The following is a 16,604-nucleotide window of genomic DNA, read 5'->3' as shown; positions in this document are numbered from 1 at the left end:
AGGTTTGCTTTCCAACATTTACCTAGCAAGAGTTTATCTTCAAAGAGTAGTGCAAATTTAAATTGTATGACAACCTTTTTATTAGACAGTCTACACCATTGTTCATTTAGAAATATAAAATGTTGTAATTATCCCATTATACAAAATCCAAGAAAGGATTTTAAAAAAAGAACAAAAATAGCTTCAACTGACATTGCTAGGATTTAAAATGTACAGGGGTCCCAAATGTCAGACTAGAGTGTCTTTTTGTACATTTAATTTATTGTATTTAATTAATTAGATTTACATTTTGTGCTCATCAATAATTTTCTCTTGAGGTCAATGTATCTATATATACACAACACCTCTGAAAATGAGGCTACTTTGGTTTAGGAGCCAAAAAGTGAAGTAAGCTTTGGCACCCAGGTTTGAAATTTATGATTGTAAAACTCTATAAATGCTGAGTGTTGCTATTATTAATTATTATTAATTATTATTATTTATTTATTATTTCTACAAGAATTTATCTGGAGCTTATCCCTGTGACACTGAGGTGCTTTACAAGGGCTAAGCTGAGACAACCTATAGTGTCTTTATGAGATTCTATCAGAGATTTTTAGATTTTACAGGGAGCCAGGTTGCAAAGTATTAGTGCCACGTATATTACAAAAATTAAAAATATAAATCTATGCTCTAGTCAGATATTTGGGAGCAGAGTCAATGGAAGTCACACAATTTCAAAGGAAGTGGCAGCTGCTCAGTACCTCTGTGAACCAGGTCACTTTTATTTAGGAGCCTAACATCAAAAGTATGTCTACACAGCATTTTGGAGCAAGCATGAGCAAGCCTCCCAGCCTGGGTTGACACACGGGCTAGCAAGGCTCACACTAGTGCTCTAAAAATAGCTGACTAGACAGTGCTTTGAAGTTGTGGCTTGGACTGGAGCTCAGGCTTTGAAGCCACCCCTCTACCTAGGCTTCAGAGGTTTGAAAAATCGTGTCCTACCTGTTTAAGGTATTTGAGGTATATGAATAATTATATTGTTACTATAAATGTGTTAGTTATTATTAAAGATATACTGATTAGTAAAGCAATGATGATGATGTGGGTAATAACAATAATGAAGACACAGCAGAACTTCCATAAAAAGGCCATGCCAACCCTAAAACAAACTCTTCCCGTTCATCTGTTCCATAACCCAGTCAACCTTAATCACACCTTTTCTTGCATGCTTCCCCTAGAAAAAAAAAGGGAAAATAGGTGAGTCTTTCAGTGTGCTCTCAAGGTCACAAAAAATTTCTGAGCCCTGGCATAAAATGCAAATGGCCTTCAGTTATGGCAGTGCTACAAGAGCAGGTGACATTGTAGTAAACTTGTGATGGCCTTGAGCCAAAAATTTCAGTTCCACATTCAAACTTCTTAACCATACAGATAGGAGTCTGCCACAAAGTTCTTACTGAAAGTCATTTCTGAACTCATCCCAAGCTCTGGGGATGTTCAGATCCAGGATTTGGTTGGGTACCATCTAATAAAGCATGGATTGTTTATTATTTTAAACAAATACCTTTCAGTGGTTGGATATTTTATTGCCAGATGCATGTGAATGTGCCAGATCAAGGTTACTTCATTGACTATTAAAACTATGAAGTTTTTAGAGTAATTTCAGTTTTAGATAGTGACCAGAAATGTGAGAGTTTAAAACGCCCACCTAGGAAACAAGCAGGCTTTTGTAGCATAACCATTCAAGCTGTTACTGTATAATATACCCACTCCTTCAATGCTGCATTCAAGTGAAGTCTCCTCACCCTTCACCCTTTTCTACAAATAGTTGAAAAACCCACACATCCTTATTCTCCTCATCTATTGATATTACATAAAGTGATCATACGATAAAGTTGACAGGCCTAGTTTTTGATACTATGCTTCAGTGTCCTGAAATGTCTTGGTTTTTCATTTCATTAATCAAACCATTTGCATTCTTCTTAATATTTGTTAAAGAGGCATTGCTTTACTTAGTAGAATTTCACCTTTGTTTACCAGTGCAGTGGAATGAGCGTACACTATGATGAACACTTTGGAGTGAAAAGAAAAGTCAAATGAGTGTACATGCTATCACAACTGATATTTTGCTCAATGTAAATAAAAACACTTGTTCAGATTATCTTGATAAATTCATTCGGACACCACATTACTGGAAAAAATACTCCATCACAGGGAATATGTACAAGTTGCTACCACAAGGAGTAGGCACGTGTTGCTGTTGAGTAACAAGCTGGTGCTAACGACACCAGCACGCATTTTTTAAAATGCACTTTTTAATGAGTATTTCCAAACACTACAAAATGTTACTGCAGAAGAGTACCAGTTTACTCTCTTAATTTTACAGCATTCTTTTAATAATGTAGTTCCATTGACTTCAGTGGAGTAACTCCTGATTTACCCTAGTGTAAGAGAGAGCTCATAATCAGATCCATAGACTTTTCTTTCTGAGAGGTTAGATTTGGGACATTGGGAAAATGTATTGAAGCAACTTAGATCCTACAGGGCTCCTCCTCATAAGAACTCAAGATAATTTCATTAACAGGCACTGGGGCACTCTTGAGAAGTTAGGCCTGTCATTTTAAAGTATGCTCTCCATGACCTGCTGCTACAGCTGCTGCTTTGAGTGGAAGCAGAAGCTCAGGCACTGGAAGTGACAGCTCTGAAGAGCCTCAGCATTCTAAGTGAAATCACTATTTAAAAACTGAAACTAATACTGAAGAGTCCTTTAATGGGATCTTTCATAATATATTTCTATCAATAAGTGCTCCCAAGTGCTAACGTCGGCATTCAGAAATAGCAGAAATCTCTCAAGCCGGAGTTGGAAGAGGCTAATGGATATTATTTTAAAATTAGAGCAAGGTATAATATGTCAGATGTTATCCTGTTGTCCAAATAATTAGGATACACTTGAGTCCTCCATCCCCAATTTGCATCAAAGTTTAGAAGGAATCAGTTTGTGAAAGTTTGAATCTCCCATCAACAGCTTGCAACAGCTCCTGAAAATATTCAAAGGAAAATCTATTATTTTAAAATCTGATTTAGGGGCAGGTTGGGATATTCATATTCACATTTGGTAGAACCTTATAAAGCTGGTCTGAAAGCAGATTTTCCATCCTGTGGAAACAAAGCGAAGTTTTGGAATTTATTGCCATTCCCATCAAGACAAAACAAGAGACCTTTTGAAATGTTTCACAAAAAACAAGACCAAGGCTTCCCCCCCAACCCCCCCCCCCCCCAAAAAATAGCCTGGTGATTAGAGTACTCCCTTGAGAATGTGGGACACCCAAGTTTAAATCCCTGCTCTGCCTAATTTGAAGCATGGACTTGAACCTCCCACATCCCAGGCAAGTAGGCCAACTTTTTGGGAAAGACAAACACACCTCTACCTATTCCCCTTCCCAGTGAAGATTCCACTGGAATCTTCCCATGAAAACTTGGTTTTGATGAATCAGCATTTATCATGGTCCCCCCCACTTACTTATCCAACTTCTCCACCATTATCTACAGGGCAGGCACAAAGATTTGGATTGATCCTTAGGGGTAAAGCTAAATGAAACAGACGCATTATTCTATTGTATTACATGTCTCAGATTATTACAAAGTATAGCTGCTCCAAATCAGTCTTCTGTATTCTGCCACAGGGGTCGTGGTCCCTGCACGGACTGATTGGAGGCGAGAGTTGACGTATTCTCTCTGATTCAGTATCAGAAGTTTGACTCTTGCGTCCAATAGCTCCATGATTCCAGCCTCCATCGCCCACTTGTTAAATTTTCAAACAAGCAACTCTGTGTTTTCTCCTTTGCTACCCCTCTCACATGGGATGTGCTTCTGTAATCATGTTCTGTAACAACATCAACTTATTATCCACCTTCAGATATCTCCTTAAAACTCTCCTCTAGTGTGCTGAGGACCACTGCCTGTCATCCTGAGCAATATTGTCTTCTTGTTGCCTTGTACTCCCCCATCGGGCCGTCTGTATCCATGTATTGTCTTTTGTCTTATACTTCGATTGTAAACTCTTTGGGGGGGCAGGGATAGTTTTTCTTTCTGTGTTCCTACAGTGCTTTGTACAATGGGATCCTGGTCAGGGCTGGAGCTCCTAGGCTCTATGCTCATATGAATCATAATAAATAACCTGCTTTTCTATCTCTGCATTCTTAAATGAGGATGAGAAAATGTAAAAGTGAATAAATATAATTTACTAAAGTAGGCAAGTTGTCTATATTCTGCTCCCACAGATCTATGGAAATTATTTTAAAAAAATGAAATGATATATCCTCAATGCTGATAAGAAACTTCATTATACATATTTTTAACCCATCGCATAATGGATCAATGCCTCATGTGATACATCAGCGGAATTTAGCTCAGTGTTCCTAGCAGCAATATTCCAGCTGTTTGAGAGATTTGGTTTTTTACTCCAGTTGGGATGGTAAAAAACCCAATTCTATATCCCTTTTACTTCCTGAACATATTTTTGGGGCACATATCTAGGACCAGAATAGATCGTGTACTTGTTGTTACAAAGGGTTTTTGTTTTGTTTTGTTTTTAATAAACCTTATTCAAATATACATAAAAACAGAATGAAGGCTAAACAGGATTTATCATCATACATTTTCTCATCTATGGCATTTTCTCTTTAACCCACTAGAACAGTTTGGGGGCTGTGTAACTGGGTGTCTCTTCAGAATTGGGGAGGAGAAGGGGATTCCAGTCTTGGGCTCTAAACAAACAAATGAGGCTCAGGTCCATGCAGGGGTGCTGGAACAATTTGTATAGTGGAGGTTCTGAAAGCCATTGAACCAAACTGTAAACTCTGTATATAATGAAAACCACATCAAGCCATGGGCTGCTGCCGCACCCCCAGCATCCCTAGTTCCAGCACCTATGGGTCTGTGCCCTGACCTCTTTTTGCCACCTTTTCCAAGATCATTTTCTTCACCTCCTTCCCACAGTACAGTACAGCCTACCCAATCCTTTATGTTTCTTCCCTCTTTGCCTGAAGGAATTTAATACCATCTGGGTATCTTCCCTCTTGGTGCAGAGTAAACCCCCCTTCCCTTCTTGTAGATCACCCATCATCATAGTGTACCACACTTTTTTATGTCTTTATCTTCACAATACCCCTGTGAGATAGGGAAGTGCTATTGTCCCCATTTTCCAGATGGGGATTGAAGCACTGAGAAGCTGAGTGACTTGCTTGAGTCTGTGGCAGAGCAAGAAATTGAATGTGGGTCTCCCAAGTTCTAGGCTCACACCTGAACCAGCCTTTCATCTGGTTCAGAGATATTCCATTCCAGAAAGCATGTCTCTGACAGATACCATCTAATCCAGGGGTCGGCAACCTCTGGCACGCGGCTCGCCAGGTGGGCCTGGCGGCCCGGGCCAGTTTGTTTACCTGCTGCATCAGCAGGTTTGGCCGATCGCAGCTCCCACTGGCCGTGGTTCGCCATCTCAGGCCAATGGGGCGGCGGGAAGTGGTACGGGCTGAGGGATGTTCTGGCTGTGGCTTCCCGCCGCCCCCATTGGCCTGGGACGGCAAACCGCGGCCAGTGGGAGCCACAATCAGCCGAACCTGCCAACGTGCAGGTAAACAAACTGGCCCGGCCCGCCAGAGTATTTACCCTGGCGAGCCATGTGCCAGAGGTTGCCGACCCCTGGTCTAATCTCTTGTACCAGTCTGTTTCTCCAACAATTCTTCATCACCAAAACATTCTCTAGCACTTGTGGCTTGGTTTATATGACTAGTACTAGTCATAGGACATCTGAATCCCCAGTGAGACACTTTCCTCTGTATTTAAACATGTAATTGTTCTTTTACAAACCCAAGTGTTGCTTAGAGTGTCCTTATGTGGGATTTGGACATTCTGTTGAGATGACCATTTGAAAATTGGTCCATCAGTGAAAATGTTTTATGCATGCTGTGTTGTATATTGAGCATGTCATTATGGCAGAAGAAGTGAAATATGCCGACAGCTGGAGAATTGTATGTGAACCCTGGAATTAATTATTCACAGACAAAAACAAATAACTATATCAATACATTTTCCCTGGTTTTGCAAATAGAAAGCTGTGGAGATGGTTATTCATTTTCAGTTGACATCCATTTAACTTAATCATAGGGTCAAGTTCCAGACTGTGATTTGTGTTTGTGTTGACATATATTCCTTGAATGTATAAACCGGTAGAAGCAGTGGGTTTTTCTCATATTTGGGTTCAGTAGTTGAGCTGAAGTAACACTAAGCAAGAAGATTTATTTCTAATCTTAATGGCAAAACTTAAGGTCTGATCCCATTCCCTTTAAAGTCGAAGACTGAACTTTCATTGACTTCACATAGATGCAAGATTTGGGTACCTAGATTATGCACCTAAGAAGGAAATACAAGTATAACTCCGAACAATAAGACAATTGTTTTCTTCGGGACAATGGAATTTCCTCTGGGATTCTTAGATACATTCATTGTCAAAGGGACCAGTGCATCAGAAATAAAAACCTCTCTGAAGAAGTGCTTAAGCTCTAGGGATAAACTGGAGTATTCCCCTATGTTAGTACTGTAGCATTTATATATTCATTTAGCGCTGTGTTTTGTGTGCTTCCTTGCTCATCAGTGGTTTTACCGTGATCTTTTCTTTTTTTTTTCAGCTGGTTAATAATCCGCTGGCAAGTCAAGCAGCAGCGGCTGCAGCAGCAGCAGCAGCCATGGGCTCAATAGCAAGCTCACAGGCCTTTGGCAATGCACTCTCCAGTCTTCAGGGGGTCACAGGTCAACTAGTCACTAATGCACAAGGACAGGTGAGTTGAAGATGGAGAAAACGGTGAATTCTTATGGCAGATTGATCTTTGAATAAAAATGAATTTCTTTTGCATGACAGCAATTTGTAAGTGCACATATTGAGGATAAATAAATAATGTTTACCAGGAAAGGTAAGGAATAGAAATGTTTAGGACTGGGGGTGGGGTGGTGTTAGGATGGGGAATTTGTTTTTTAAGCTGAAAACGGTTTAGCTTTTGCTTTTCTAATACAATCTTGGGAAGAGATTACAAGAATGTAACAATGTGGTATTTTAAGTGTGCAGATTGTTGCTGAATCTCACTTTGCTAATTCAAGAACCTGATAATTCTCACCAAAAAAACAGCAGTCGCTCCCCACTTCTAAGCACAGATTTAATAACAGAAATCTACACTGAGGTCTTATAGTACTAAGATTGCATTATTTTTATAAACTATACCGTTTATTAGTATGTAATAAAATGTTCATAAAAGATATACCACACTAGTCAAAATAAATTAACAAAGCATATTTCGTAATACAGTATCTTTGATTTAGTATGATTATTTGCTCATTGTTTATTAAATCACAAAATTTAGCAACCTGTAATGGATCTGCCAGTCATTAGTGCAAATTCAAGAGGCTCTGTTGTCTTTTTAAAGCCTTTTAATACTGTGTTTTAAACGCAATAATTTGTACATTTTTGAGCTATCTAAAAGGGAAGTTTCATCATATCATGCTTATTTACAGAGTTGCTTATTTGTCTTAACTGAAGCTGATATCATTCTGGTCCTGCAATATGGCCCCAGTTCAGAAAGGTATGCACCTAACTTTAAGCACATGAGTGATCCCATAGACTTCATGTTCTTAAGTACCTTCCTGAATCATGATCATTGACTGGCTTTATCCTCTCATCTGTCAGTAACAAAAGTAATGTGACTATTTGTTTCACAGCAAATAGTATTAGAATAGAATCATTATAATATAGTTTAAGATTACCACTGCTAATTTGGTACTCTATACCAAAAAACAAACCTGTTATTAGAAGAGATACTACTAAAATGAAAAATTCAAGCTGATGCCAGACACTTCAGTAGATGTTTGATGGACTGGTACAGCCCTGCATATCAGTGATTATAAAGTTTCATTCTGCAGTGCTTGACTTATAATTCAAAAAAGCATAAATTGTAAGTTCTCCTTTCTTCCTCATAATTTTACGTCACTGAGTTTTTTTTACTGGAGACAAAGGTTACATTTTTTTCTGACAGTAAAACAATACAAAACAAAAACGGCATCCTCAAACTTTATGGGGATTTTTTTACATAAAACATAAACAAAGATGCATCCTGAGCTTCAGTCTCCCCATCTAAGTCCCAGAAAAAATGCTGACCTTGTTATATTTACTGGGTGGGTGCAGAATTGTTCCATCACTACCCCGAGGGTTGAACGATGGAGCTTGTCAAAGTGAGGCCTTATCTAATGAATCATCTTATCGCAGGTGCACACCACACATATTAAAGGAGGATTGTATGAACAATGTGCCCTCTACAATAACCTTTCAATGTCTACTTTAACCCTTGTTTCAATCCCTTTTCATCAAAGGATCATTTTATGCAGCCAGCTTTAAATGGAGGCTCTCAAAAGCCTATTAAGATTTCTGGAGGCATGGGGTATTGGTATGGAAGAAAAGTTGGTTATAATACCTATAATTCATAGTCAGATCACCTCCATCTAGAAGGCCTGCTTCTTTATATGTGTGCTCCAGAAATAGTGCATATCCTTCTCTCACAAGAAATACTTGGCTCCTAAAATGTAAATTGTAAGAGTTGAAGATATACATCCACGTTAGTTTTTCAGTAGTTTTTCCTTACATATTCTCTCCAGAAAACGTGTAAGTGAAATATATACGTAAGTCAGGTGCTTAATGAATTAGTATTATGAATATATCAATGAATGAAACTATAGTCAATTGGGCCAGGGTACTGCTAGTTATTCTACAGGTAAAGTAAAAGTCTAATAATTCCACAGGTTTCAGAGAAAGAGAGGGGCTCAGAAAAAGTCTTTTTCTCTATTGTTAAATAAAAGTACAGTGTATTTCTGTCTATTCAGCTCTTTGGGGCAAGGACTGTCTTTTTGTTATGTGTCTGTAGAGTGCTTAGCACAATAGGGATTTGGCTCATGGCTGGGGCTCCCAGGCACTATCACAATGTAAATAAATAATAATCATGATAATAAAAATATAGCAGCCAATTCTACAATAGTGTATTGCTTATAGCATGCTTCTGAAGCTATCCGTCCATGTAACACACATATTGCGTTTTAGACTGAGGAGTTCTGTTGAGTCTGCCCTTGCCAATTAGTACAATTCTAGCAAAGCAGCAAAAATGGTGGGTCTGACTTTTAAAACTTAATCCATAAGTGAGTAGTTGATTTGGGTATCTCTGCTTTTTTGAGTGCTCAACCTGAGACCCTTTAAGGGGGTCTGACTTTCAGAAAGTCCTGAGCACTTGCCCTCTGAAAATCAGGCTCCTTCAAAGAATCTCAAGTTTGGAACCACAAATCACTAGTCATCTCTGGAAAGTTAGGTTCAGGTGATTTACCATTTGCATGTGCAAACATATTAATTGTAGACCCCTTCTTTTTTTTAAAGGTTTAGGTCTTGTATAATTGTCTGTCTGTTGACTCAATATATGGTGATCCTTAATCCCTTGTAACACAGTGACATAATATAGGTCAAATCTGAGATCCTTTTGCAAATCTAGGGGAAATTACCTTTTGGGTGACATATGACTTGACCTTTAACTCCAACCATTTTTATGTTCCGAGTGTCCAGGTTATACAAGTGTGACAACATTTTATGTAGCAAATTTGTATTGATTTAACTTTGGAATTTAAAAATGATGATATGATTTCTTTTCTTATGTCACTACTACTTATTTGAGAAGCCTGAGTTTTTCACAACCAAGATATCAGAAGAGACCTTATCATTTGGATAACAAATTTACATCACCTGATTAGTTTGTTATAATGTAAGTGGAAAACTCTATGTTAATTTTCAGAGTAGCAGCCGTGTTAGTCTGTATCCGCAAAAAGAACAGGAGTACTTGTGGCACCTTAAAGACTAACAAATTTATTTTAGCATGAGCTTTCGTGAGCTGCAGCTCACTTCTTCGGATGCATTTAAGTGCTAAAATAAATTTGTTAGTCTTTAAGGTGCCACAAGTACTCCTGTTCTTTCTATGTTAATTGTCTATATTCACAGGCAAATTAGGTTACTCTGTCTTCAAAGTTAAGAAGCCCATTTGTACAACAGCACTGGGCTTCTGGCACCACTTTTGCATCTGGAATTATTTCAGATGCAGAAAAATAGAATATTTGTATTACTCTATTGCATGCAGAAGAAAGCATAGACATTTTATGTTTTAGCTGTTGGTATTGATATTTTGGAAGGAGGTAATGCCCATTGAATTCCTAGCTTTTAAATCACTACAGATTTGAAAGCATGCTTTATGGTGATGGTTACTACAAAGGCTACCCCAAGCCCAGTTTTCTACTTGACTAAAATATACAGCCATATTCTACCCTCAGTTACACTCCTGCAATCCTGTTGACTTCAGCAGGGTTACATGGGCTTGAAGTGAGGGTGCAATGCAGCTTAGGAAGTTCAGTCATTTTATAATAAGGGCAAGAGCTTTTTAAGAAGAAATATATTCATTTTGTCAACCCGAGGGATTGTAAAATAGAAATGACACCAGAGAGTGGAATAACATAGCATGTTAAAAAAGTGAAATCTAATAACTTTATAAAACTGTGTTGTGATGAGGAGAGAACAAAACCACCTAATTTTCCTTTTTTGACATTCATGTGAAAATAATGTCAGTGTTAATATACATGAATAATGAACATGTTAATTATACAGTGGATTTAAAGAATGATATCGGTATCATTTAAGAATACCATCTAAAGAACTCAATCTACATTGAACATGTGCCTAACTCCCTGGATATGAACACCTTCTACATATAGAGAACCTTAGGTGCAGTCCACAGAGCTTAACATACATAACTATCTGTACAGCTTTTTAATCTGCAATTAGTTTGCAAAACTAAACAGAGAGAGTGACATTCTTGATCCAATTTGATAATGGATGTACTTTGGTTCTCATTATTCTGATGAGAGGGCACACGTTTGCTCTTTGAGCTTCTTGATAGTAAATGGTGCTAATGAGGCCTGATGGATTCTCTGCTCCTAACAAGGCTCTCAGCAGTGAGAGTGATTACAATGGAGATAGATTTGATGGGATACGGTCGCTTTTGTAGTGTCTCAGCTGCTGACACTCTGCGACATAATCAGGTCACAGAGCCGGTCACAGCCATCAGCGAAAGCCATAGCGCTATCCCTCATTATTAAAGTGCATTATTCAGTTCCAGGCCTTCACAATACAGCCAAGGGCCCTTTTTTTTAAGCATCAGCTCTTAGATACAAGGGTTAATAAAATAAAATACTTCATCAGCTAAAAAATTAATAAATTAAAGAAATTGAAATAAAGCATTCCCTTTCAAATTCATTGAAGAGTCGCAATTAAATAAGCTGTGGAATTTTCATGACCCTATGCTGTATATGGTACAATGTAATATGCCATGAGCAATAAGAACTGCGGAAAGGATTCCAGGGTAGGATTGTGACTCTCTTTGTAGATTGATTTGCTAAATACTAAAGTATCTCCCATTCAAAAATAAATCTCTCTCAATGCAGCCACTTTTTATGTATGTATTTTTGTTATTTTCATGTTCTTTTGTAACTCTTCTTTTCCTTGCTGTGGCAAGCAGGTGCCTGTAAACTAAGTTTACAAGTGACATTTTTGATGGCTTTCTTGTCTTCTTAAAAGTTTGAAGATAGTAGAGGCATCAAATGAATGTATTTAGTTCAAAACTGGATTATAAATTATAAGGCACAATGTTATAATTGTTCTATTTCTGTAAGACCGTACAATGCCCTTCTTTTGAAGAATGCAATATCTGCAGCAAGATATGCTACAAGGTAATTGCAGCATTTTATTCCTATTCTAGATATATGCCCTATGGATGCCTCTAAACTGTAGATCCTGTCTATGCAAAGAAGTTGCACCAGCTTAATCTGAGGTGTAATTTCAAACCAGTTTAGTTAAACTGGTGCAAAAGTCCTAATGGACATTCTTATTTTGGTTTAAATCAGATTTATTTTGGTTTGATTTACGTTGATTAAGCTAAAGTGTAATAAGCCACTCTTAAATCGAAATAAGAGTGTCCACACAGTTTGAACTGGTTTAAAATTAAATTAAAATAATGTAACTTAACATCTGTGAGTAGACAAAACTTGAATGACTAATGCATATATTTTTCTTGGTAAACAATACCTTATGTGTTCATCTCGTTCATGCCTGACAAACGATACAAAGGATTTTTCCATACTCTTACCTTTAGAGTGTGATACAACCAGCCAGTGAGCAGGTGTGCAAGGGCCTGGTGAAAATGACAGTCCTCATGCTTACATCAGTGCAATGACTATGCAGTACTAGCACTTTTAGTATCACTAGCTATCTCGAGGAAGTTTGGAAGAAGCTGTGCCATGGCCCAGTTTCTGTTCTGCACCAGCCAGCAGAACTGGTTGGCTGTGGAGGGGAGTGAGTGCATGCTCCATTTCCTTATGGGGTTTAACAGTGGTACCCTACAGGAAGTTCTGGAGCCACAGTGCCTGTCTGAGGTGCAATGCCTGTCAGAGCTGCCTCTGAGGCTTTGCAGTTCACACCACTCTCCATATCTGCCAGTGAGTCCACACTATACTTTTTTCTTAAAATTTCCCACCATGGCTACCACCACTGGAGCTGCAAAGCTGGTAGCAAAGATGGGAACATTCATGTCTGTGAGCCACCAATGTTTTAACCACCAGGTCGTCTAACACTGCTCACAGCCATCTAAACAATGGGGATTCAAACACTGTCAGCCTTGTCTAGACTACCATTACCACTGGCTGGTTTGCACTGGTGAACATTGTGCTGTCATTAGGACTTAGGGCTATTCCTTGGGGAGCCCAATGCCAGAATACTCCATTTCAAAAGACCTTCAGACTGGCAGACTGGAGCTGCCATTGGTCACGCTCTTTTTTTCCCTCCAAATTTGACTGGACTGCGGATTAGCAACTCTTGGACACTACGGGTGTTGGGGGAAAGACTTTCTCTGACTGTGTTTTCAGACAGAAAAGAGGCACATCCTGTTAAGAAAGGTCAACAGAAAGGAAAGAATTGCTCCATTGGCTTCTCCTCCCCACAGCTATGCAATGAAAGGAGCTGTTTGATTCATTATCACCCTAGTGAATTTGTATGTTAAAGGAATATTTGTTTGTTTGTGGAATTATATGTTTGCTGGGTTTTTTTACTGTTATCCTGCCTCAATTTTGAAAGAATACAGAGCAGGAAATGGTAGAAATGTTAATATATATGGGCAAGATCCTTAGCTTGAAGTCAGTGGGGCTATGCCAATTTACACCAGCTGTGTATCTGGCCAGTCTACTTTGGACTTCCGCATCATTAAAATTTAGTTTGAACAAAAAAATACCATCCTCAAAACAAAGGAACAATTTCAGATAAGCCAATAGAAACAGAAAGACATTTCAGAGTCACAGATATCCCATATTTCAAGGAAAAGATTCTAACTTCCCCACAGGAAAAGAAAAAAGATTCAGAAAAAGGAAGAAAAATTCAGAAGGGCACTACCCATAGAAGCGTCCCACCACCACCACCACAATTCAGCATGTTTGGATACCAATTCACGCTGCAGAAGAGGGCTGCTTTAAAGAGGAGGCTGCAACTCTGTTCTCCAAAACCTCAGATCAGATACTGAGGTGAATGCAAACATATTTCCCAGAGCGAGTTCTTCTCACTCTCAAAGAAGGCTAAAAAGAAGGAGCTGATATGGGAAGCTAAATCACACATACTGCAAATTAGGAGCTACAGAGGGAATAACGTTGGAAGAGAATTTACATGGAACCTACTCAATAATTTTGTGAAGGCCCAAAAGATATGGAGGAGTCAGAGCAGTACTGGGCCTCAGGTCAAGTCTCTAAACAGATTTACAAAAGATGGTAACGGTGCATATGGAAACCTCTATTGACATGAAAGTAGTCAGTATTTATATATTCCTATCCAGAAGTACCCTTTACATTTCCTTAATACACATCTTACGAGACCGGCTACCTGCTTGACTTTGCTATCAGTACTGGGAACACAGACATATCTCAAAGACCAATCTATTTGGCATCTTCGAGGGATGATAAGTATGGTAAAGGAGAACATTTTCATATTTAGGGAAAGACATGCCAAACCCATATCAACCATTCAGATGGTTCTGAGATCACCAAGATCATATTCAGAGGTCAGTTCAAAGGTCACAGTGAGACTGCTGGGAATTCAGGTCTCTTTGTATCCACCCCATAACATGCAAAACCACTTGAAGTGTGGCACATCAGCTCAACCTTTCAGAGGTGGCTGCCCCTATAATGTTCAAGAAAGTCTTCCCCCCGAAAAAGATGAAGAGGAAAGTATAAGCCATGGACACATGCATATTGCAAGGGGAAATGCTTATGTGATAGAGTGACTCAGAGTCAGTGATTATTCAAGGAGGCATAGAGCATAAATTGACTAGTGTTTGTGAACATTTCACTGGCACTTGAAAACAAAAAGGATGAGACACAAAACAGGCAAACCCTGGTAGTGACAGAGAACACAACAGCAATGGCATACATTACAGTCAAGGGAGAATGAAATCTTGGCTCCACAGAAAAGCAGCCCAACTGATGAACTTGGAAGAGAAAAACCTTTCATCCCCGAAAGCTCTTCATGTTAAAGGAGAGGGAAACTGCAGCAGCAGTTGGCTGAATCACATCATGGTAGGCAGGGAGAACTGAATTTTCGTTATGTAGCATTTGTAGTGATAACTCAGCACCTGGCGACCCTAGTTATGGACTTCTAAATGAAACACCATGACAGGAATTCTTCTCCAATAGGAAGGATTTGTGAGCTCTGGCCATAGATCCAGAAATGGCCCAGAGAATTCCTCTGTGCCTTTCCATTTTTCCACTTCTATCAAAAGTTGTACAGAACATTCAAGCAGAAAAAGCTGAAGTCATCCTGGTTGCTCTGTACTTCAGTGGACATTGGATCAGACCCTTAAAGAGTAAGCGTTTGTCTTTTCTTTGGTAGGAAAACATAATAGTCATTGGTAGCAAAGGGAGCTTTGTGTGCATGTGTATGCAAACTGAGTACGTACCAAAAAGAAAAATGGGTTTTAAAATACCTTTGCTGATGTTATTCAAGATATCTAATTTTTAAAGGACCTTTTCACTGAAATTTGCATTTTATGCATTAATTTAAATATTACCTCTAGGATACATAGTTCTTATAGAAAATGAATGAGTGAATAGTCATATGACAATGGCAAAGAATCACAGAAAGAGTTTTTTCTTTAGACGCAACATGGATTTTATTAAAATAAAGAAAACAGTAGAATCCCTTAAACTACTCTCTTGCTCTCTCTGCTTCACTGTGGACATTCTTCACAGAACCTTGTCCAGTTATCCCTCCTGCATGGCTTCCTGCTGCATATTTAAGGAAACAATACACACATCCTCCCAGTTTAAAAATCCACTTCTCAAGAAATAATTTAATACCAAGACACGATGCACCCAGTAGCCAAATAAACATTCATTTTCATTTTTGATGCTTCAAATACTCTGACAGCCAACTTTCAAAATAAATGGTTTGTTTTAGAGGTGGGATGTGTCATATTAGCATCCATCCAACAGATAAGAAAAGAAAAATAGATCAGAGAGTGATTGGGACATCAGGGAGACAGTTCTAGCGAGAGATGAGAGAGGCCAGGTACGAGTTATAATGTTTTAAAAAATAGCTAGCTATCAAGAAAGAAATTGTATGAATAGGTCATTGCAGCCCAACTGGAAAAAAAAAAGTTTAATTTTAACTTGTTAGTCAGAGTCTCCAGAGGCCTGATCCTCTCTCCCCAGTCCTTGCAGGATACGTATATTAAGCCATGACACAGCTTATTTGATGCAATGGTTGGCTAGATGGACAGGCTGAAAGTGAGAAGCAGGTGATATCAGACTCACATAATGCAATAGTGTGGGTCCAAAGCAAGAAGCAGCACCCATTTGGCTTATGGTGTTAGTGTAGGGTTGCCAATTTAGGTTGGATGTATTCCTGGAGGTTTCATCACATGACATAAACTTTAATTGAAGATTAATCTTTAATTCCTGGAGAGTCCTGGACAATCCAGGAGGGTTGGCAACCCTATGTTAGTACCATCAGACAGATCCCATCATAGAAATGATCTCAAGTAGTCTAACTACAGTTTGGGAATTATTTACAGGTTATCAGTTGAAAAAACAGTTACATAGTTTAATAATGGCTTGATTTCCCACAGGCACAAATCTAAATATTAATAAATGTGTGTCTATAAGCAGCTAGATAGATGGTGCAATAAGTTAAGGCACTATCCTTTCACTGCTGGAAACCACCACACAATTTGGTACGATTGGCAGTCTCTGAACAAGAGAACCAGGACTGGAATACTTAACTGGTCAGGAAAATTGAGGTTTATTAGCAGAACTGTGTGAGGAAGATTGCACAGCTCCTGCCCACAGCATGCTTGCTCTGACTTGTACTCTGTTAGCCTCTCATATTTATTAACATCAAATTCTGTACCCTCTCCAAAAATTTTACTTGATGTTTCAATTTTTATTAGTTTAAATTTGATCTCATA

At 38.7% G+C, this 16,604-nt stretch overlaps 1 protein-coding gene across 1 annotated transcript in view; it reads left to right on the top strand.

Moving 5' to 3' along the window:
• POU6F2 (POU class 6 homeobox 2) overlaps positions 1–16,604 on the top strand; it is a 352,462-nt gene that overhangs the window by 281,316 nt on the left and 54,542 nt on the right. Inside the window, exon 6 of the mRNA XM_045006755.1 lies at positions 6,666–6,815. Coding sequence (XP_044862690.1) covers positions 6,666–6,815 — 150 coding nt within the window. The remainder of the gene's footprint in view (positions 1–6,665; positions 6,816–16,604) is intronic.

Source organism: Mauremys mutica, chromosome 2 (genome assembly GCF_020497125.1).
Source record: "Mauremys mutica isolate MM-2020 ecotype Southern chromosome 2, ASM2049712v1, whole genome shotgun sequence".
Lineage (NCBI taxonomy): Eukaryota > Metazoa > Chordata > Testudines > Geoemydidae > Mauremys > Mauremys mutica.
This window is presented reverse-complemented; position numbering and strand designations above follow the sequence as displayed.